This window comes from Fukomys damarensis, unplaced genomic scaffold, assembly GCF_012274545.1.
Source record: "Fukomys damarensis isolate Sample0158 unplaced genomic scaffold, DMR_v1.0_HiC HiC_scaffold_23, whole genome shotgun sequence".
Lineage (NCBI taxonomy): Eukaryota > Metazoa > Chordata > Mammalia > Rodentia > Bathyergidae > Fukomys > Fukomys damarensis.
The window spans coordinates 8,905,733-8,928,536 of record NW_022900935.1 but is presented as its reverse complement, the minus strand read 5'-3'; the positions used below and the strand labels follow the sequence as shown (position 1 = coordinate 8,928,536).

The window sequence follows — 22,804 nt, the reverse complement described above, 5'->3', positions numbered from 1 at the left end:
GAAAAAAAAAAAAAAAAAAAAAAAAAAAAAAAGTTCACATGGAACCAGAAGAGACTCAAAATGGCAGCAAAAGCAATCCTGGGTAACAAGGACAAAGCAGGAGGCATCATGATCCAGATTTCAAGTTATATTACAAAGCTACAGTGATAGAAACAGCATGGCACTTGCACAAAAACAGATCAGTGGAAGAGAATAGAGCATGCAGAAACAACTACAGACACATTGAGCCACCTAATCTTTGACAAAGGGGGTCAAAAACACATTAGAAGAAAGACGGCCTCTTTAGCAAGTAGTGCTAAGAAAACTGACTACCCACATGCAAAAGACTAAACCTGGACCCCTATCTTTTACCATGAACTAAACTAATATCAAATGGATTAAAGTTATAAATACTAAACACTTAACCTGCTGAAAGATAAAACAGGTAAAATGCTTGAGGTTATAGGCGTAGGCAAGGACTTTCTAAACAAACTATTTGAACAGTTGCTCAAGAAATGTAGAAGAGTCAACAAAAGGAAATGTAATCAGATTAAAAAGCTTCTGAAACAACCAATACAGTAAAGAGACGATCTACAGGATTGAAAAAAAAAATTTTTTTTGCTGGCTATACTTTGGATATAAGACTAATACTAGAATATATAAAAAATTAGACCCTCTCCAAAATAAAAAATCTAATTAAAAAATGGGAAGTGAAATGAATAGACACTTCTTAGGAAGAAATACAGAACAAAAGGCTCATAAATACATAAGAAAATATTCAGCATTAGAGAAATGCAAATTTAAACAACACTGAGATTTCATGTTACTACTGAAAGAATGGCCATCATCAAGAAATCAAAAAAATAACAAAATGGTACAAAAGGAACCGTCCTACATTGTTGATGGGAGAATAAACTAATACAGACAAGGGAATCGGTATGAATATTCCTCAAAAAACAAAATTGAAATTCAATTCAGTTCAGCTATTCCCCTTACTGGTTACCTTCCTGAAAGAGTTAAAGACATCATATTACAGTAATACATGCATATCAATGTTTATAGCAGCACAATTCATAATAGCTAAATCTTGGAAGCAGTCTATCAACAGATAAATAGATAATGTGGTATTTGTCCATACTATTTTGCTGTAAAGAATACATTTGAACCATTTGTAGGAAGATGAATGTACCTTGAAAAATATAATGTTAAAATACATTAGACACACAAGCTTAAATACTGAATGGTTTCTTTCATATGAGAAACCCAAAGTATGAATAAAGAGCAAAATAAAAGATAGTTGAAAGGAAACAGAGATCTTTTGCAAATGGGAGGAGGACCAAGAGATGGAGGGGAGGGGAGAAAGGAATGTAAAAAAGAATTAAGATGTGTCATGTATGTGTACCAGAATATCCACAGTGAAAGTAGTCTCTATGTATCACTAACATGTACTAATAATATATTTAAAAGGAGCATGGTAAAAAAGACATTTGTAGGCATGCAATGCTTAAGGAATTAATCACCTGCAGCATATATTAGCATTGTGAGAAATGTTCATATAGTTTTTTTTTGATAAATGGATTTCATTATTAGATGTTTAAGCTCTTGTAGTAAGTTTTTACAAGCTGGTAAGCACTGACAAATTATTTCTCCCTCAGAGCTATAACCACACATTCCCAGACAGTATAAATATATGATTGAACTAATATTAATACACATAACCATTTTATCAATTACATAATAAAATAATGAAGCATTGAAATAATTAAGTTACATAGCTCAAAAGACATATAAAATATTAGATGTCTGCTCAGTTCATTGGCAGAAATTCACTCCTGTTTTTTGCAAGAGGTTGGGAAGAGAAGGAAAAATCACATTTCAAATAAAAATGATTAAAATAGCTATAATAACAATTTTTTTCAAAAATATTTACTAAATCAAAGAACATATTCTACATGTTCTATACAAGATAAAGGCAACATTTTACTAAAAATATTGAATAGCCCACTCCTAGTCTTTTTTCAGGCCCTCCCTGTTAAATTGCATGTTGGAGTGTAAGCATTAAATTAACTGTAAGGCTTTTTTTTTGGTCTGAGACATTAAAGATGTGCTCCTGTAACAATGTAGATTTTCAAAATGGAGGAGAACAGCACAAAATAAAAAACTTGCAGAAAGACATTAATCACTGTAAGACTTGGTAATAATCAAAAAGAACAATCAATATTTTTTAAAACCTGATGTATACTGGTATGAGTATGAGTTGTAAACATAAAGGGAGCAGGCAAATAGCCACATAGGCCCTACCATGTTTGAAATGACTGAAGGAACAAACCACAGTGTAGAGTGTTCTTAGTTCCTGGAATTTGGGTTCTATGTGACACTAAAAATATAGGAGTATTGTGCTGGGTATTTTGGCACCTGCTCTTTCTAAATTTCTTATGTATCATTAGGATTCTGACATGGGAATAGCCTTAAAGACGTAACCCAATACTGCATGATTTCAGGAAGTCATTTGGTACAAATGATAAGCACAATTTAAATGCTGAACTGTTGAACACTTTCTCTGGTGTGAAAAACTGTAATAGTACATAAGATCCTAATGATATAATTGACAGTGTGAAATAGGAAGAAAAGGGCTAAAGGTGTAGGGAAAGTGGGAAGGGTGGGGGAAAGGTAATAAGGAAAAAGAAAAAAAATATGAGAAAATGAAAAAATGGAAATAAAGTGTTTGTAAATGGGGAGGGTAGGAGGGGGTGAAGGGAGGGCAGGGACAAGGGGAAAAAATGAGAACCAAGACCTGTCATGTAAAGGTACAAGATCCCAATGATGCATGTAACTGTACTGTATGCCTAAAATGCACCAATAAACTCAATGAGAGAAAAAAATAAATGCTAAACAGTAAGAATCTTGTAATACGTTGATCATAACCCAAGCACAGGTTGCGATTCTGTTAAACTTATGTGTAGCCTGTATAACTGTTTTTCAATGAATGCTTCTATGAAAGCTTCATTAGACTTATTCACCAAACCAACACATGGGCTAATCTGTAAGACAGCTCCCACCTCAAGTACACATCCAAGACAGTCACATCAGGCATCCCAGTTTTATTGCATGAAACAGTGGTTCCTATGATTGTTGGAGTCTTTGAAGCATGGCCACATTTTAGGATGATACTTCTCTAGGTATAAGAGTTGCTCTCTGTTAAAAGCTGCTTTTGTCTTATGAACTGTACTACATCTTCATATTTCATCATACCTCCAAGTTACCCAGGGAAACAAGCACTGGAGCTCTCCCAACATAATAGACAGCAATACAACAACCAGCTTCTTCACAAAATTTAACTTTACCAGATTTAACGAGTCATCAATAGTCTGGTTGGATGGTGATGCACCATCATCAAAAGCCAATAAAAAATATGGATGCCTTCCTTCTCCACAAGAGTAATGTCATATGTTGCTTCACATACTCTTACTATTGTGGTAACTTCATACTTTTTTGTTTTTGTTGGGGATCAAACATAGGACCTTGTACTTGCAAGGCAAGCGGGAACTCCATACGTCTTAAGTTCCTCTCTAAACTTGTTTAAGGTTGCCTTGGTCGGATTGTGTGTAATGAGGAATCTCACACTCTGGTATTTGACTTCCACAGGAGCTCGGCAGTTCATTTGAGACATGTTACTTTAGTTAAAAAAAAAAAAAAACAGGATTATGAAAGATTTTAAAAGTTGAATAGAATTGATGCAAGAAATCGAAGTCAATATACTCCACTTGAACTTCTCAGTGCTTTGAATATGGCATTGGGAGTACTGGGAAATGAACCTTCTAACAAGAAGCAGCAATCCTTTGATCCAGTAATACTGAGGCAACAGAAAGGAAGTGCACTAAGGTTTACCCTGTCCAGGTCAGAACTCTTGTAAAATGCTCTACAATTTCAGTTCAGTTCTGTGTCCAGGTGAGCCTCTGTCACCTGGAACAGTAATGAATCTCTATAGTTCACTTGTCTGCATAGTCATGCTATGCCTGGTAGTAGTCTCCACTACCCTTCAGAAATTCCTTAAATGTGTCAGAGAACACACAGAACTGAGAAATATGTCTACTCATTGAAGACTGTGGCCTAATCATACAGCCAGTCTGAGATGGGTGAGGTGGGCGGTGGCAGGAAGGGTCGGGCATGGCAGGGCCAGAGAGGTCTCATGCAGTTCTTTATGGAGAAGAAAAATGCCATATGAAAAAAAATGGTTCTCAGAAAAGGAATGAAGATTGTTTGTAGGTGAATTTAAAACATACTATAAAGTTTGTTTAATATGATTAAGACCATATGCAAGGAGTACATAAATAGACCTCAGAAATAGATCTTGACTGTATATGAAATTTGATGTAATGAAGATAGAGCCTTAGTCTGCTCAGGCTCTCAATGAAAATAACATAGACTATGTGGTTTAAACAACAAATACTTATTTTCTCACAGCTCTAGAGATCAGAAAGTCCAAGATCAAGGTTTTGGTAGGTTCTATTTCTAGTCAGGGCTGTCTTCCTTGCTTGTTTTCTCACTGTGTCCTCACCTGGGGTGAATTGTAGAGGAAGAGGGAGAGAGGGACAGAAGCTGGGTATGAATATGAGGTATCTCCCTCTCTTCTTATCAGACCACTGTCCTAGCAGATTAGGGTCCCTTCCTTATTACTTCATTTAATTTTAATTATCTCCTGAAGACTCTCTCTAGATAGAGTTGGGGATTAGGGCTTCAACATGTGACTTTGGGGAGAACATGTATAGTCCCTAGCAGGTATCCTATTAAAATGGACTTCTTCATGAATGACATGGTGTAGGTGGATAGCCATTTGGGAAGACACAGCAGAATCCATATATCACAGGATGCACCAAAATAAACTGCAGCTGGTTTAAAAATCACAATGTAGGTGGAGATTTATCTCAGTGGTGCCACCACCTGCCTTGCAAGCACAAAATTCCAAGTTTGATTCCCAATACAAAAAAATAAATCACAGTGTAAAATTTCTAACTGTAGTAGTACTAGGAAAAAAACAAATTCTCTTATATACTTGGGTTGGGAAGACTTTTCTGTTTGACTCAAAGTCCAAGTAGACTGATTAGTTTATGTAAATATTTAAAATGAAAACTTTTTAGGAAATAAAATACAAAGTTAAAGACAAACGATAAGTTGGAAAAAATTACAGCATACAGCACAAATAAAAATACAAAAATCTCCCTCACTTCTAAGAGTCATAAACGACTCAAACCATTACAAAGATAAATGTAAGACATGGAAAGTTCACAGAAGGTGTAAATGTCCTTAAACATAAGAAAATATGCTTTACTTAAAATCAGATTAAAAGCACATCAGAGTATTTCCTTACCAGACTGGCAAAAATTCAAATGTTTGATGATATAATCAGACTGTGAAGAAACAAATACTTGTTGCTGGGGATACACAAAATAGTATAGTCCTTGTTAGGGATAGAGGTCATACAATTTGGTAGTATCTGAGAAAATTATATATGCATTTATCATTTGATGCAACAGTCCAGCATCTATGAATTGGATTATAAAGTGACATTTCCACAAAAGTGAAGCAAAATGCAAATGGCTATTTTTGCAACATTATTAAAAAATTTTTTGAATGTAATATAGTACAATGAAGTAGCATTTAACCATAATCTAAAATGAAGTTCCCTGTAAACTGACACAGAGTGATTTCCAACCTAGATTATTAATGTGAAAAAAAGTTGCCCAAAAAAGTATATATACTATGCTATCTTAGGAGAAAGAGAAGCAGAAATGTGTTTGTATGTGATACATGCATATAATGTGAATGAAGTTATATACACATATACTTTTTCATTTCTGTAAAAAAGAAACAGGATTGTTGAGAATAAAACTAATGTATATTCTGTAAGATTCCACAGGTATGTTCCATCATCCAGTTTGGAGAATCAGTGATCTAAAGCAGAAGCTAGCCTCTAGTGAGGCACTTAGGCTGGTGGGTCAGGATCCCAGTATAGGTTGCTTATTTTCAGCAAAATTGGTCACATCCTCTAAAATATATATCGTACATTGACTTGAAAGAATCTCTTTGTATGTTCCTGTCATTGGTCAACCTTTATTTACTAAGTAACCTCCAAGGTCAGTGGAGAGATGGATTATAAAAGATACATGTCTCATCTTCTGAACTTTACTGAAATTTGCACTGAGAAAAACCAAACAAAATTTCAAAGAGAAGAGACTTTGACTACGATGGCTTTAATATTCATTTTATAAAGGTAATTTTTAAAATAGTCACTGAACTCCCTTCTATGCAACAAGGCTCTTAATGTTGGGCAACAGCAGAACTGTCAGTAGCTATCCACATCTCTACCTTTGCCTAATCTAAGATTAGGCACACTCCCATCCCCTAATTAAATTAGTCTGAATAAACCTGTGTTTTGGGGTGTTATAGGGAAGTATTGATAAGAGTCTCACTAGGATTAAAAGGAATCCTGGCAGTCATTCCCAAATACCAGCAGACAAATATTCTCTTCCTCAGCACCTCTCTTCTAGTCCTAATCCTCTTTTCTCTGCTTCAAAAGTCTACTGAACTCTAGCTCAGTGTCTTCCCCTGACAAATACAAAGAGGGAAAGGGAAGTAGGTTGTCCAAGATTGTACAGTGAATGTGTGTCATACTCTATAGATGTATTTACATGTAAAGACCCTCAGGGAGGACATAATGAGTCGGGAGTGCATTAGAATCACATGATATAGTGTAATAACTTCACCACCCTTGGAATCCTATGTAGGACATTGAGTCAGTGCATAGGGTGAATGCTGTTTTCTTTACTTGCCACTAGAGGGTGGAATCCAAGATTAGATTATAGACTTGCTGATCTACTTTTAAATCCAGAGTTTTGTCAGGGCCCTCGCTTACTCTGAGGTCCAGTCTTGAGATTACCTGGAAGCTCTTTAGAACTGCATGTTTATGAAGATTTTCAAAATAAACCATAGCTGAGTAAGCACTGTTGGAATAAAAAGAGACCTGTGTAATATAAGCCTAGCCACTGACCACTTCAGTTGTGTGACTATAGTAAGGTGCTTTACATTGTCCTTAAACCTTGAGGTTCAATTGCCTCATATACAAGATCATTAATAAACTCCATTGCACATAACCTTTTTAAGGATTAAGTGGAATAACATGATAAAGTATCCATCAGTTTCTCTCTTCCACTTAGTAAGTATAAATTGTTTTCCTTCATTTAGTAAAACTTATGAATATTGTATTCTAGTTGGAGAATACATTAATATGTTCAGACAAAAGAAGGGAGCGGGATAGATTTAGGAGACTGTGTTAGGTAATCTAGGTATGCCTCTCTGAAGAAATGATGTTAAGCAAATAACTAATTGAAGATTTGAGGAAAGGCTGTCTGATGGAGAAGGAGATAGTTTAGGGTATTTGAGGAACAGAACAAAATAGGAATAAATTTAGATATGTTTTGAGTTGTATGATTTAAGCAGAAGAGTGAGATGACCTGATTTATGTTTTTAAAACCATAAACATAATTCTGGCTTCTACATAGAGATCGCCTAGTAGGGAGGCCCAAACAGAAAGAGAGAGTTCAGTGAGATGTCTGGAGTTAGTTTGACTATGACTTGGAGTGATATAGCAGTGGAGATGGTGATATATGATTCATTTTAGGATATACTAAGTTCAAAAGCCATCAAGACTTTCTCATTCATTAGATTTGGGGGTTATGGAAAGGCAAGAATCTGGGGTGACCCATAAGCTGTTTGGTCTGAGCACCTGAATTTAATAAGTGGCACTATTAACTGAGAACATATTGGAGGAGATTGTAAAATCGGTTATATGTTAGACTTACTATTTTTGAGATCTCTTGTATATACATCCAAGTAGAGTTGTAGAATCGGTTGGATATATCAGCAAGAAACTCGGGGCGGAAATTTGGGCTAGAGATACAAATTGGCGTCATGGTTTGATGGAAAAGAATGGTGACCAAGAAAAAGAAAGAACCAGTGACTGAGCACTGAGCTAGTCCCATATCTGAAGATTAGGAGTCCTTTTCCTTGCAAGCAACCCTAAAGCCATTGTTTGACTCGAGGGCCTCTATTATTCCGCTTTGCTTTTCTATTAACAACTTCATGATTCCACTTTTCTTACCAAGATTTGGTATGGAGTACTATGTGTTGAAATTATTGAAAATATTAATGTGATGATAAGCAATGAAGTCTCTAGAAATAGGAGTTGGATTCAAATTCTGGCTTTGTTACTAACATACTAACCTTGGATATTTAATTTTTCTTAAGTGTGTATCTTTTTATCTATAGTAAAACCCACATTTAATACCACTATATGGCATGCATTGTTTTGTGTTCTTGTATAGTAACTTATTTGATCATTAGAACAACCTATTGAGGTTATTTCCATTTTTATATCTCACTTTATTATTGAGGAAACTGGAGTGAAAGAGAGGTTTTGTAATTTGTCAAAAGTTACATACTTGGGAAAAGGCAGAGCTGGCTTTTAGTCTAAGAAACCTACCTCCAGAAACAATGCTATTTTTTAGTGTCTCATTCAGAGTTGTAGTAGTGATTAAATGAGATAACATAGAGTTATCTCAGTGGAGGCTGACACACATATATATATATATATGTGCATAATAAAAACAGCATAGTGCAGTGCAGGAGAACAGACTAGAAGTCTTAGGGTTCCAACCTGAACTCTACAGTAGTAACCTGGGTGACCATGAGCAAGTTTCTTAGCCTTCAATATAAAATCTTTGGACTAGTTAGTCTCTGAGGTCTCTTTCAATGTTTAAATTCTCTACTGTGTATGACTCTCTAAGAATATTGAAACATTGCAGGTATACCTGAATTTGAATGGACAGGGTTCCACATCACCTTGAGGGTTGAGAAATAAGGCACCTTAGCATTTCCTTGGTTACATTTGTACTTTGACCTGCTCTTGAAGAAGCTTGCTAGAAGACAATGAAACTTAGTTAAAGAACTGTGAAGTCTGGGGTAAAACCATCATATATTGAAATCTGTTCTACTACTTACATGACCTTGGATAAGCTACTTATCTGTTTCTGTTTAATCATCAAACTAGGGATAAATGTCCCTACCTCATTGTATTATTTCTAATATTGATTAAGATGGCGTCATGTAAAATGTTTTTACATGGTACACGTTCAATACATACTATTAAAGATTCCCAGAGCAAAAAGGTTTTTTTTAGCTCCTCAAGTTGTAGGTGAGATAGAAGACCCTCAGAAACATGGAATTGGAAATTGCGTGGCTGGGCACTCTAGTCATTGGGAATTGAAGGCATGAAATTTGAATCTTGTGCAGTTGTGCACTTGTGCCTCCTTGCTCTCGCTTTTACCCAAGTATAAGGGTTACTTTTCTGGAATAGTTCTGCTTTTCTATGCCTTGTCCATAGTGTATTAAACCCTTCATGGCAAATCTGCTATAGGTTTGGCTTGCTTCAACCCTTCCATAATCTAAGGAGTGTTGTTTCACATATGTATACCCCAAACCTGAATTTTTAGATAGTGTTGCTTGTTTGGTTTTTTTGTGTGTGTTTGTTTGTTGTTAAACCATGGTCTGAGGAAAAATAGTGATCAAAAACTTAAAGCAGTATAAAAGAAGAAAAGGAAAGAGGCAGGAATTAGGAATTATTGACTCATATCACCAAGAAGTCCAAGGAGTTATTTAGTATTAAATGTGTCTAAACAGGATTTTTTTTGTTTGTTTGTTTGTTTTGTTTTGTTTTACCAGGGATCGAACTCAGATCCTTGTGCTTGAGAGGCAGGCAGTGGAACCATTGAACTAAATCCCCAGCCCCTAAACAGGATTTTAAACTATAGTTTCGCTCCATCCTTGGGCCTGCTTTGACCTATGGTATGTTTTCCTGTGGAAGTGTCAAATCTGCACACATGCTTACAGCCATTATCTCAGAAAAATATCTGTCCTCCAACAGCCATATAATGTCAGAAAATAATTAGCCTAACTTGGGACACAAATATATACACTCTTGGAATAGGGCAGTGGTGGCAAATCTATGGCATATGTGCCTGACCCCACTCCCAGCACAGTAGATGGGACCATTTAATTGACATCCCCACCAAATCATGTAGAATTAAGGTGGTGTTTTTGTTTTGTTTTTTCCAAAAGAAAAAAAAATCTATGCAAGTAAAAGTAAGATAAGGGGAAAAAAAGTAAAGTAAAAGTAAGTGAATTTATTTATATTGAGATAGACTAAAGTGATTCACTTGTTCAGCTTATCATTTGTCATCTTAGTTTCTTCTTTTAAAAAATATGTTCCCTTTTTAACCTTATTGTCTAGATCATTTCTAGATCATTTCAGTATTTATTTTAGATTAAATGTTAAAATGTCCACCTTGCTGTTGCAGTTGTTGTAGATGATCTCTCTTGAACTTGGAACAGTTTGCTTGGCTTAACCAGCTTTGAGACAAAGGGATGTGAGATTAAATTATACAGAGGTGTAACTCTTTATTATTCCCATTTTATTTTCTCTCCTTATGGGCCAGGGATTTAGCTCAGTGGCTCCGCTGCCTGCCTTGCAATCGCAAGGTCCCTGTTACTAAAAAACAAAACAAAACAAAACATTTTCTCTCCTCTCCCTGTTTTTAACTATAGTTATTAATACATAATCTCAAAAGCTAATTCTTTATTTTTCATTTTACCTGCCTATTGACAGTTTAAGAAGAGGGTAAGTTGTGGTGCCTGCCTCACAAGGACCCGAGTTTGATCCCTGGTTACCCCCCCAAAAAAAGAAGAGGGTAACAGTGTGGTCTCAGGATTCAGATTCCTTGGATTTCAAGGCTTTCTGTGTCATTTGCACATGTTGAAATTTTAAAAATCTTAATTAACTTTTGTTTGTTTTTTCCTTTATAAAATGAAAATAGCAATATGTATTTCTCAGGGGTAACTTGAGGCTTAAATTAAACAGTAATGGAAAGTGATTAGAATTGAACCTAGCACACAGTAAATTCCTCAAGAACAGCAGGAACTGTTATTTCCAGCTCTGAAGCTTTGGTGAAGCTTATCTGTTATTCTGAATGGAATGATAAGGCTGAAGTAGGTGAGAGACTATCAAAAAGCATTATATTTCGGTATCTTAGGATGAAGAATTAAGGCCAAATTCTCATCATGCACTAAACTAAAATCAAAATGGATTAGAGACCTAGATATTAAAACATAAACACTAAACCAGCTGGAAGAGAGGTTAGGTAGAACTCTTGAAGACATTGGTGTAGGAAAAGATTTTATGAACAAAACCTCAGATGCCTGTGAACAAGCACAATCAACAAGTGGGCTATCTTATTAAAAAGCTTCTGCTCGCAAGCTCAAGTTTCCAAGTTTGATCCCTGATAAGAAAAAAAAAGCTTTTGCACAGCAAGGGAAATGACCAACAGTATGAAGAAACAACCCACAATATGGGAAAAATTTTCCCCAGCTGTTCCTCAGACAAAGGTGTACTATCTAGAATATATAAAGAACTTTAAAAAATCAGACCTCCCACATTTAAAGACTCAATCTAAAAATGGGCATCTGAAATGAACAGACATTTCTCAGACAAAGAAGTAGAAATAGCAAATAAACATATCAGAAAATGTTCAACATCACTGGTCATTTGAGAAATGCAAATGAAAACAATACTGAGATTCCATCTCACCCAAGAAAGAATGGGTGCTGTCACAAAATCAACTAATAACAAATGTTGGTGGGGACATGGAGAAAGGGAACACTGCGCCACTGCCGGTGGAACTGTAGACTGGTTCAACCACTGTGGAAATCAGTATGGAGATATCTCAAAGAACTGGGATTGGAAGTCCCATTTGACCCAGCTATTCCCCTGCTGGGAAACTTCCCTAAATAATTAAAAGAATCATACCACCATGATAAACGTGCACCCATGTTTGTAGCACAATTTGTAATAGCTAAAACTTGAAAGCAGGCCAATTGCCCATCAACAGGAGACTGGATAAAGATGGTGTGTGTGTGTGTGTGTGTGTGTGTGTGTGTGTGTGTTTTTATAAAATGGACTACTACTCAGCCATAAAAATTAGAAATTGAGACATTATTTATAGCTAAATGGATGCACATTGAGGTGATACTCTAAGAGATATAAACAGGACACGTGTAAATACCAAATAGTTTCTCTAGTGTGAGAAACCAAAAGTAAATAAGGACTAAATAAATGGTATAATAATGTGAAATAGGAAGAAAAGGGACAAAGTAAGGGGAAATTGGAGGGGTAGGAGAAAGGAAAGAAGGGAATGGAATTAATATGAGAAAATGAAAAATAATGGAAACAAAGCCTTTGTAGATAGGGAGGCAGAGGTTGAAGGGAGGGCAAGGGATTGGGGAAAAAAAACCAAGATCGATTATGTAAAGGTACAAATTTCCAACAATGAATGTCATTATATTGTATGCATTAAATGCACAGATAAAATTAATTTTAAAAATTGAGGCCAAATTGAAAGAAATTCCTGGAGATGGATTTGGAAGACCTAATTATAATAACCTTTTATAATTTATTAATCAAATGGTATACTTACTGATTTTATTTTATGGATGACAATGAGCAAGTAACTTCTCCAGGCTTTGTGTTACTCTTTCAGAGTATGGTTTGGTGTATTTTCAGAGTAAGGTTTTGGTGTAGAATGAGGCAGTCATCATTCCCTAATTCTTAGTTGTTTAAGCCAGGAATATCAAGATGTATTCTTACTTGGTGTGTGTAAGCACTTGTTATTGTGAGAGAAAGACAGAAAAGTACTTAGTCTAAAAAGATATAAACCAAAGTTATTTAATTGTAAATTAGACTTATGAGTTAACAATTTTGCTTTCTTCTTAAGAGACTATTAAGGCCCGTTTTCAACTCTACTGCCAAATCATTTCTAAGAATTTGCTTTGGTTTTCTCAAGGAAACGATTAGATAGATATAGATAGATAGATATAGATAGATAGATAGATAGATAGATAGATAGATAGATAGATAGATAGAGATAGAGATATATATTTGTTATATTTATCCTAGCATCAAGAAACTTGATGTAGGACCTTGTCTCAATACTGCACAGCACTGCCCTGGAAAAAATTACATTCCCTACAATATGCCTCCTTTTCATCTGTAAAATGAGGTATTTCTTTTACCTAACTTTTAAATCTTTTCCTAGAAGTCTATGATTCTATGACTATTCCAGCATACTGGAATTCCAAAGAAATTTTGACAGAACCATGCCCTTTTAAAACATTTTTTAAAAAGTCTTCTCTGTGTTATGTTTGCTGTAGGATTTCGGCTGAATGCCTCCTCCTGGCCTATGTTCCTTTTGAAGACACTAAATGGAGCAGAGATGGCTCCCATCAGGATTTTCCACAAGGTACACTATTATTACTCAGATATCACCAAGTGCAAGCTGCTTAAATTCAAATATACCTCCTTTCAATTACTGAGTCACTCGTGTCTGTATTTATGGGTTGAGGATACCTTCTCAGAAACTAATTCAGCAGAAGGATTTTTAGTATTTATGAAGCAGCAGTTATTGTCAGAGAAATGTATTAATCCATAATAAGATAAGATTCCTGTGTTTTGAGTCTCAGCTCTCAGTAATCAACTAAGCAAATAATAAAATCTTTTTTCCCTTACCTATAAAGTAGAATTCCATTTTACATTATAGAGTTGTTAAGAAGTTAAAATATGTATACTAGTAGTACTATAAAATATAATGCAAATCTAAAGGAACAATGCTTAGAAACTTCTGTAGAATGTAGGTTAAACAGAGAAAGAAAGTAATTTTTTAAGCACCAACAAAATGTTTGGGACTTTATATATACTATCTCATTGAATGCCCCAGCTAACTTTATGGACTAAGAATTACTAGTTCCATTTAATAGTTAAGGCAACATACTTTTGAGTAAGGAACTTACTCAAGATAACATAGCTAGTAAGAAAGTGGTGGAACAAATATCCCAAACCTGTGTTTATGCTTTCTTGTTTCTTATAGGGAGAGTAGCGTGAATTAAAGTGGGACATATTGAATTTGCTAATAGGGTGAAAATTACTGTAAATAAGACTGATTTTTTTAAAAGACAAGTTAGATTTGCCTGTACTGCTAGTTAAATCTAAACCCTAAAACATTGTGGTTCCCAAAATAATGTACAGGACAACTTGAAAATTTTCTCTATAAAATTCTCCAGAGTGCCAAGAGGGGGAAAAAAAACAACAAATATCCTTCTCACGGCTTTGCTGAACTTACCAGAAAGTAACAAAATTCTTCACAGACCAAATATGAAGAAAGAAAAGCAAATATCAAATGTATATACAAAACCTATAGCTTCCTTAAGGGGCTTTGCCAATCTTATTTTCCAAGAATCTTATCTTTTTACATCCATAGTAAGACACTATGAGGCCTTGAGCCCATGCAAGACAATCACATTAACCTAAAAGTGCCACATAAAAACCAAATCAAATCCTTCAAGTATATACCCCTTAATGAAAAGATGATTACATAAATGAGAAGGAGTCTCTGCTGGGCTCTGGGCAGGGATGGCAATTGAGTCACTTTCTGTAATTAAACAGTTATTCCCTTAGGTTCCCTGTGTTGTCTAAGAACTCCAAACTTGTGTGAATGGTGATATCTCTGAATTCCTGGTAGAAGTAAACCCAGAATCTCTCTAGAGGGTTTAATGTCACAGAAATCCCCAAAATGAAGTGTCTCTGAAGAGAGCGTTTAGTTCCAAATTAGAAAACCCTCAGAAACTTTCAAAACATATTTGCCTTAATGGGAAGTCACTAGACACAACAAACAGCAACATAATCCCCAAGGACTTTCTGGTAATAGAAATATCAGCTAGAGATTGTGAATTAAATATTTGAAAATGACTAAAGAACTAAAAGAAGGAGTAAAAATGAGAAAAGTACAAGACTTTTTTTTTTTGTTTTCTTTTACAAATCTATTTTTTAGCAGTCAGAATAGAAAAAAGACCAAATTGAACATGTGGAAATGAAACATCTAGAAATTTCAAACTATTGAAATTAAAAATCAATAAGAATTTTTTAAATAATTTAAAAATACATGCCCGACAGGACCAGAGAGTGGTGCCATTACCTACCTTACAAGCACAAGGCCCTGAGTTCGATCCCCAGTAACAAAAAAATTAATTAATTAAGAGAATAAGGTATAGGTTGAAGTGTTAAAAAAATAGCATATGATTAGTAATTTTTAAGTCTAAATAATGGGTCTAGTAAACTATTCTGTTTTATATATATATATATATATATATGATGAATTAAGTGAAAGATATATGTAAGGAATTTCACCAAACTGCAGTGCAGAGATAAAGAAATTGGACCATTAGGAGGAAAAATTAGGAGTAATAAAAGGCCCAATAGATGCTGAATATTAAATAAAAAAGATTAATTAGAATAAGAAAGACAGTATTTGAAAAGATAAAAACTGAGTTTTCGAAGTTTTGTAAATGGAGAGGAGAAGAAGGATTGAAAAGAAGGGAGGGGAATGGAAGAAAAATAGAATTAAGGTATATTATGTACATTTACAAATTCCCTATGATGAATTTGATCATTCAATATGCCAAAAATGTACCATTAAAATAAATTTTTTAAACCCAGTTTTCCATAGTATGCAATAAAAACAAATACACACCTTAAAATGTCATCGTATGATAGGAAACTAGAATTGAAAGAGTTCTGGAACATAATCAAACAGAATATCTTCCAAGAGATTACAGTTAGCTGATAGTACATGTCTTGACAGTAGCAGAACAAGCAAAGTTAATGGAACAATATTTTTAAAGTATTGAGAAAAAAATAGTCCTCTACCTAGAATTCTATAGTTACATTATTTCAGAATGAAGGTAAAAATCAGACCTATCAAATATGGTAATATAATGTAAGTGGATACCAACATGCACTGACTGAGCAACTAAAGAATGGTGAGAAAATCTTTTAATGTACATAAACTATATAAAATAAACCAATTATAAAAGCAAAAGTAATTAGTAGTATAACAGTGTAGAACTAAATTATCTATACCTATAATGTAGGCGTAATTAAAATATTCTGAAGTTCTTGTATTATTTGGGACTAAAAACAAAAATGAGGTTTGTTGTTGTTGAGGTTTTGTTCTGTTTTGTTTTGTTGCGGGGTGGGGTATTGTACTGTGGCCCAGCTTAAACTTTCAGTCCTCCTGACAGCTTCCCAAAATGTTGAAATTACAGATTTAACACATTTTAACAGTTTAACACATTCACATAGGGGCTATAATTCATATGTCTCACTGCTGGGCAGCTTGATTCACTGGTTCCCACACATGACTGTGCCACTTCTACCACCAGTGTTACAAGCCATCCAGTGGCATGGTTAAGGCATGTTGAACAAATACAGCAAGTTGTAGAATGATATGTACAGCATATTACCATATATATAAAATTTAAAAGCATGCAAGTGGATATGTTCGTGTATAATAATAAAGCATAAACAAAGGTATAGATAATCATTGCTTCTGTGGTAAGTGGAAGGAAAATGGGATGAGAGAGCACAAAGAGTTCAACTTTATCTGTAACCTTTGATTAAAAAGTAACTGAAACAAGATTGGTGTGATGCCACATGCTTATAATCCCAGGATTCAAGAGGCTGGGGCAGGAGGATCACTGCATGTTCAAGGCCAGCCTGGAATACATAGGCATACCCTGCATTTAAAAAAAAAAAAAAAAAAAGAACTGAAACAAAGATGTCAAGTGTTAGGATTAATAAAGTAATACTTTGGTATATTTTGAAATCTATTTTAGAAGAAAGACTAACTTAACTTTCTGTTTAAGTGTCCCTGTCTAATCATCCAAATGTCTGGCATACAATCTGTTGGCATACCCAGCCTCTTTCTTGTGTCTAGGTCTGTGTATCTTTGCTTTTCATTTAGGAGCCACCATCACCTTCCCACAACTTCTTCAAAATGGGAATGAAACTAGAAGCAGTGGACAGGAAGAATCCTCATTTTATTTGCCCAGCCACTATTGGAGAGGTTCGGGGCTCAGAGGTGCTTGTCACTTTTGATGGGTGGCGAGGGGCCTTTGATTACTGGTGCCGCTTCGACTCTCGGGACATCTTTCCTGTGGGCTGGTGTTCCTTGACTGGAGACAACCTACAGCCACCTGGCACCAAAGGTAAAGGCCCATCTGTTGAGATGATGAGAGCGATCACCCAGGTCTGTCAGTGGTCAACCTGTCTTCACCAACAAACTTCAGACAGGGGAGGAGCAAGGGCCAGCAACTTAGGTATGAACCGAGGGCTTAACAGTCAAGAATTAAATGTCAAATGAAGCCAGACATGGAATATGAGAGACAGTATAAATTCCTTGTCAAAATATCCTGATTTATTCTTAGGCACCTAGCTTCTCACCTGTCTTAATTTTGCCCCAACCCATTTCAAAGTTTGAATAATGTCATTCTCAAGGTAAACATCTTCCTTGAGCTTTGTGAGTTTTGTGATGAGCTGGAGTGACATTGTAAATATAACTGAGAAGACTATAGCTGGATAAAAAAAATCATTGGGCTTGAAGTAGGACAAATACAAGTTTGAGACCCACCTGTATTTTTTACCTATGTAGCTTCAAGGAGTTAATTTACCTCATTGAATCTCTATTCCGCATCTATAAAAGAATACCTACTTCATAAAGTCATTGTAAGGAATGAATGAGTTACATGAGCAGAATGCTTACATCTGGCAAATAACAAGTTACTAAAACAATTTTTATGGTATTATTGCTGTTATTACTAGCTATATGCTATATTCATTATGATTATTGCATAATATACTATATTGTTATAATATGCTGCATTATCATTAACGCTATTACAAACTAACCACTGCCAATGGAAAAGTGTATATATAAAGTACTACAATAGTGCCATGAACACCATAAACAATACTTTTGAGGATGATGATGAAGATCATCCAGGATAGATTTTGAGATTGCTGCTCATAGAAAAATAATAAAATCCCATCCTCTTGAGTCTAAAAAGTACTACTGAATTTGAGGGAAGAGAAAGTTACCCCTTCTGAGTTTCTTTTCTTAACATCTGTTGAATTCATTCATTCAGTTAGCCAATTTTTTTTTTTTTTTTTTTTTTTTTTTTTTTTTTTTTTTGGTACCGGGGATCAAACTCAGGTCCTTATGCTTGGGAGGCAAGCAGCAGAACCACTGAGCAAAATCCCTGTCCCTGTTAGCCAAATATTTATTGAGTACCTAATTGCAAACTAGACTGAGGATATAACACTAACAAAGATGAACAATGTTCCTGCCCCCATTGTACTTCTGTTGTAGTGGGGTGAGACAGAAAATAAACATTTAAATCAAGAAGTAAGATCATTTTGGGGCTGAGGATAGAGTTTAGTCTTAGTGGGTGTTTATCTAAGGAAGGCCCAGGTTCAATGCGTTGTACAAAGAGAGAAGGAAGGGATGACAGAGGGAAGGGGAAAGGGCAAAAAGGGAAGGGGAGCGGAGGAGAGGAGAGTCAAGAAGAGAGAGGAAGGAAAGAAAGGAAGGAAGAAAAGAGGAAAGAAAGAGGAGGAAGAAAGGAAGGACAGCAGGCTAACAGGCATTTAGGATTCATAATTTCTGTAGAGAAAAATGAGGTAATTTTTCCTAAGGAAACAAAGCCTGATATAGTAATAGTGAAGGTATGGGAGTTGTTTTTGGTTTTATAGCTTTACTGAAGTATAATTGACATAAAATAAATAGCATATATTTAAAGTGTACAACTTGAAGATTTTTACATAAATACATATTTATTAAATCATTGCACAATCAAAATAATAAACATTCTATCATCCCCCAAAGTTTTTTATAGAGAGGGAACTTCTTTAGGTAGAATTTTTTTTTTTAGGAAAATTTGTCTGAAAAGTTGGGATTGAGATCTTAATGATGAGAAGGAACCGTCATCCTAAGAAAGAGAATCCCAAGCATGTAGATGGAACACCTAATACTGTGTGCTGAGCCATGCACTTCACAGATTTCAAGTGCAGAAAGCAAACTGCTATAACTAGAATGCTCAGCCTGAGTGAGGAAGTGGTACAGTTTGGCACTGGGGAACCTGGCAAGGGCCAAATCATATAGGTCTCTATATGTAAGCCAGAGGGAGAATTTTGAGCTTTATTCTAAACTTACTAGGGAACTATTACAAGAGTGTAAGGAAGAACTAACAAGATTTGGCATACTTTTTGAAAAGCCCTTAAACTTGTATATAGACTATAAAAGAACTTATAATTCAGCAGTAAAAATGATATCCCAATTTAAAAATAAGCAGAGGATTTACATATTCTCTATAGAATGTATACATGTGTCCAAAAAACACTTGAAAAGATTCTCAGAATTATTAATCAGTGGTCAAATGTAAATTAAAAGTACATTGGGATAGTACTTCCTATCCATGGGTATAGCTATAATCAAAATATGGAAAATAGCAAATATTGTGGAAGATGTGCAGAAACTAGAATGCTCACATATTACTGGTGAGGTTGTAAAATGCTTCAGTTACATTAAAAAACATATTCAAAGTTACACAAAATGTTGAACATGGTTACTGGGTAACCCAGCAATTCCATTCATAGTTATATACCCAAGAAAATAGAAAACATATGTCCACACAAAAACACCATAAATGTTCTTGGCAGCCTCAGTCATAATAGTCCAAAAGTTGAAACAACCTAAATGTTCCTCAGCTGATGAATGGATAAATAAAATGTTGCATAGTCATATAATAAAATAAAATACTATTTGGAAATTAAAAAGTAGTGAATTACTAATAGTGCTATAGCATATACATACCATGAAAACGTGGTAAGTGAAAGAAAAACCATGCATTATATGATTTGATTTATATGGAGTATGCAGAACTGGCTAGATTACATAGAGATAGAAATATATTAGTGGTTCTTCAGTGCTGGAGAAGAAAATAAATGGAAAGTAAGTGCTAGTGAGCATGGGGTTTCTTGTTGGGACAGTGAAAATGTTCTAAAATTAGATTGTGTTGATATTTATACAACTCTGTGAAAATATGAAAAAAAAACTCTGAATTGTAAGTTAGAATTTTGTGGCATGTGAATTATACGTCAGTAAAGCTGTTACCTAAAAGATCACTTGGACATCTCTGTGGAGAATTGGGTTGTATAGTGGTAGTTGGAGATGAGGAGATGAGGGTGGCTTGGATTAGGATAGTAGTACTGAGGTAACTTTGGGCAGTATTGTGGGGAAACACACTTCTTGGTGTAGAAAAGTCCCATTCCTCTATATGCTGCAAGAAACATGCCCTGAGATTAGTATGAAAAATCTATTACCATCCCTCTGCATGTCTTATGAGGTAATAGCTGTGAGAAGCAACAAGAACAGAGGCATCTTGGGCCTGGTAGTACAGTCATTTTTGTTTATTTGAAGCTAAAACAGGTGCTTTGGGCTTTTATTAGTAAGTTAGTTTTGTTTTTATTTTTGCTTTTGATTTTTTCATTTTCTTCCATAGAAATTTCTGTTATTTTGCTGGGAAATCTCCTACAGCAGTTAGGCAGTTCTGCAGAGCCCAAAGGGCTGAGAGTCTTTATGTTCAGGAATTGTTGGGCATGCATTCCTTTCTGACTGCACCCCATGCTGATAAGTATGACTCACTGTGTAGTTGATGCTTCTAGAGGAGTTTGCTGTTTTCTTCTCTTCTGTGTCTCTCTGGAGGCATTAGCTCTTAACAAAAGATGGCCTGAACCAAGCCCCTTCAGTCATTATTCCAGCATCATTTCTTCCAGTAACTCTCTCCTCCCCAACTTCATACTCTAGTAGGTCCAATATTTGAGCTTTCCATAATACAGAGATTTGGCCATCTCTGTGCCCTGGCTAAGGAGCAAGTGATGCAATGTGGAAAGAATGTGATTACACAAGTCATTTCACAAAACAAGATGTTCTCTGTGCATAAATGTGTTCTCTTTCTATCATATTATCTCATCTGTCCTTTCTACCTTCTAGTCATTAGTGTGCAAATGTTTAAAAATTCAGAGTGAGATGAGAATGTTTCTTGATCGTGCTAAGTAGGAAAGAATATCAGTGTTCATTTAATGTTCTTTTTACACATTGTTTTATTTTATCTTCCTGGTTACTTCCTAGTTTCATTTCAGATACATTTATGTATAATAAAAATGAAGCTCAAATAGATACATGACTTGGCTCTGGTGATATCTGAATCTAGAGAATGGAAACATAAAATCTTTTAATGGAGCCAACTGTCAGGATCAGTATACATTGAGCTATATTGCCTTCATTCATGTCACCTTTATACTTTCTCCATTTTTCACTGGCTTCTCTTCCAGGCTTCACTTGAGATCCTGGATTTGGCTTCAAATCCTGATCAGAAATAGGAAAGAGGCAGTATGATGCAATACCAGAATACTGAACTAGTTTCTAATCTCAACAGGGCCACAGACATTTTTTCTTGGAGCAAGTTATTCTACACTTGAAAGGCTAAAATGGATATTTGAAAGAATTTCTGTTTGTAATACCATGTAGTTTAATGATTGTGGGAATAGCTAACAAATAACTCCTGTGACTTTCTCCTGCTTGATTCCAATTTTTTTTGGCCGGGAGGCGGGGGTGGGGGTACCAGGGCTCAAACTCAGGTCCTTGCACTTGCGAGGCAGGCAGTAGAACCACTGAGTCCTGCTTGATTCCTGATCCATCAGTTCACTTGTCCATGTTCTACCTGTCTGAAGAATCCTGCATTCCAGCTTGTGCCAGCCTCTCCCTTTCTCCCTTTGCTAGTCCAGTAGTATCCCTTTTAGCTTCTAAACTGATGGGCAGCAGCTACCAAGCTTCCAATTAATTCAGGATACTTGGTTATAAGGAAAACTCTTTTCTTTCTGTATGCCTTTTTTTTTTTTTTTTTGGTCTTAAAACAAACAGACACATCCTTTTTTTTTTTAATTTACAAAGCAAAATAATTCAGCCCACATGGCATGATTATGACACTAATAAGACCTTCTGCCATCATAGTAGCCTAGTCATTGTCCCACTGCTGCAATTTCAGTTTAGGCAAGCTAGTTTCAGGTTGTAGCTTAGCTTCCCATGCACTTTTACAATAGGAAGATAACATAAAACAAAATGTACGTTGCATTTATTTTTTATTAAAAATTAAGATATTAATATTCTAGATTATTCATGCAAGGCCCTGAGTTCATTCCCTGGTTCCGCAAAATAAAGAAAATTTAAAAAATAATGACTGATGACTAGAAGAAAATCAAAGCACAAACATTCATGTACAACAAGATGAGGGAAACTAGACAAACTCTTAAAGACTAACAGGAAGTTAGGAGGATGATATGACAGGAAGGCCAGAATGTGATTGTAAGCTTTTAAAGTTCACTGTCTTATGCTAAGGAAAGCTGCAATATGTTCATTTGACTCTACAACTGACTTACAGGTGCTATCTCACATTGTGCTTAGATGCCACCTGTCTGAGTGGCATGAGTTTCACCAGACAAATGAGTAGACCATCTACTGAAAAGAGATAGTCTTTTACTTGCTGGATTGCTCCTCTTACCTACAGCCTTAGACAGATGAGTCAGTCATACCTTTGAGTTTCAGTAATATGAGGCTTTCAAAGTTGTCTTGTAACCCCATTATGAATGATTTTAGTTACCTTTTTGTTTTCTCCACTCTGTACAGATTTCATCCCCTGTGAAGTGCCAGAGGAAATGTGCTATGTCTTTATAGTTGTAGAAATTCTCTCTCCAGCCTGTAGGATAAAAATG

At 35.3% G+C, this 22,804-nt stretch overlaps 1 protein-coding gene and 1 pseudogene across 10 annotated transcripts in view; one reads left to right on the top strand and one right to left on the bottom strand.

Moving 5' to 3' along the window:
- The window catches only part of Scmh1 (Scm polycomb group protein homolog 1), a 167,560-nt gene that overhangs the window by 82,736 nt on the left and 62,020 nt on the right, over positions 1 to 22,804 (top strand). For 9 of the 10 annotated variants that reach the window (XM_019207741.2, XM_010625942.3, XM_033767856.1 and 6 more), the window contains 2 exons: positions 13,297 to 13,385; positions 16,941 to 17,184. The exons of the other annotated variant lie outside the window; for it this stretch is intronic. In XM_019207741.2, coding sequence (XP_019063286.1) covers positions 13,297 to 13,385; positions 16,941 to 17,184 — 333 coding nt within the window. The remainder of the gene's footprint in view (positions 1 to 13,296; positions 13,386 to 16,940; positions 17,185 to 22,804) is intronic. 10 annotated transcript variants of the gene reach the window in all.
- On the bottom strand, positions 2,811 to 3,861 carry LOC104863497 (annotated as a pseudogene).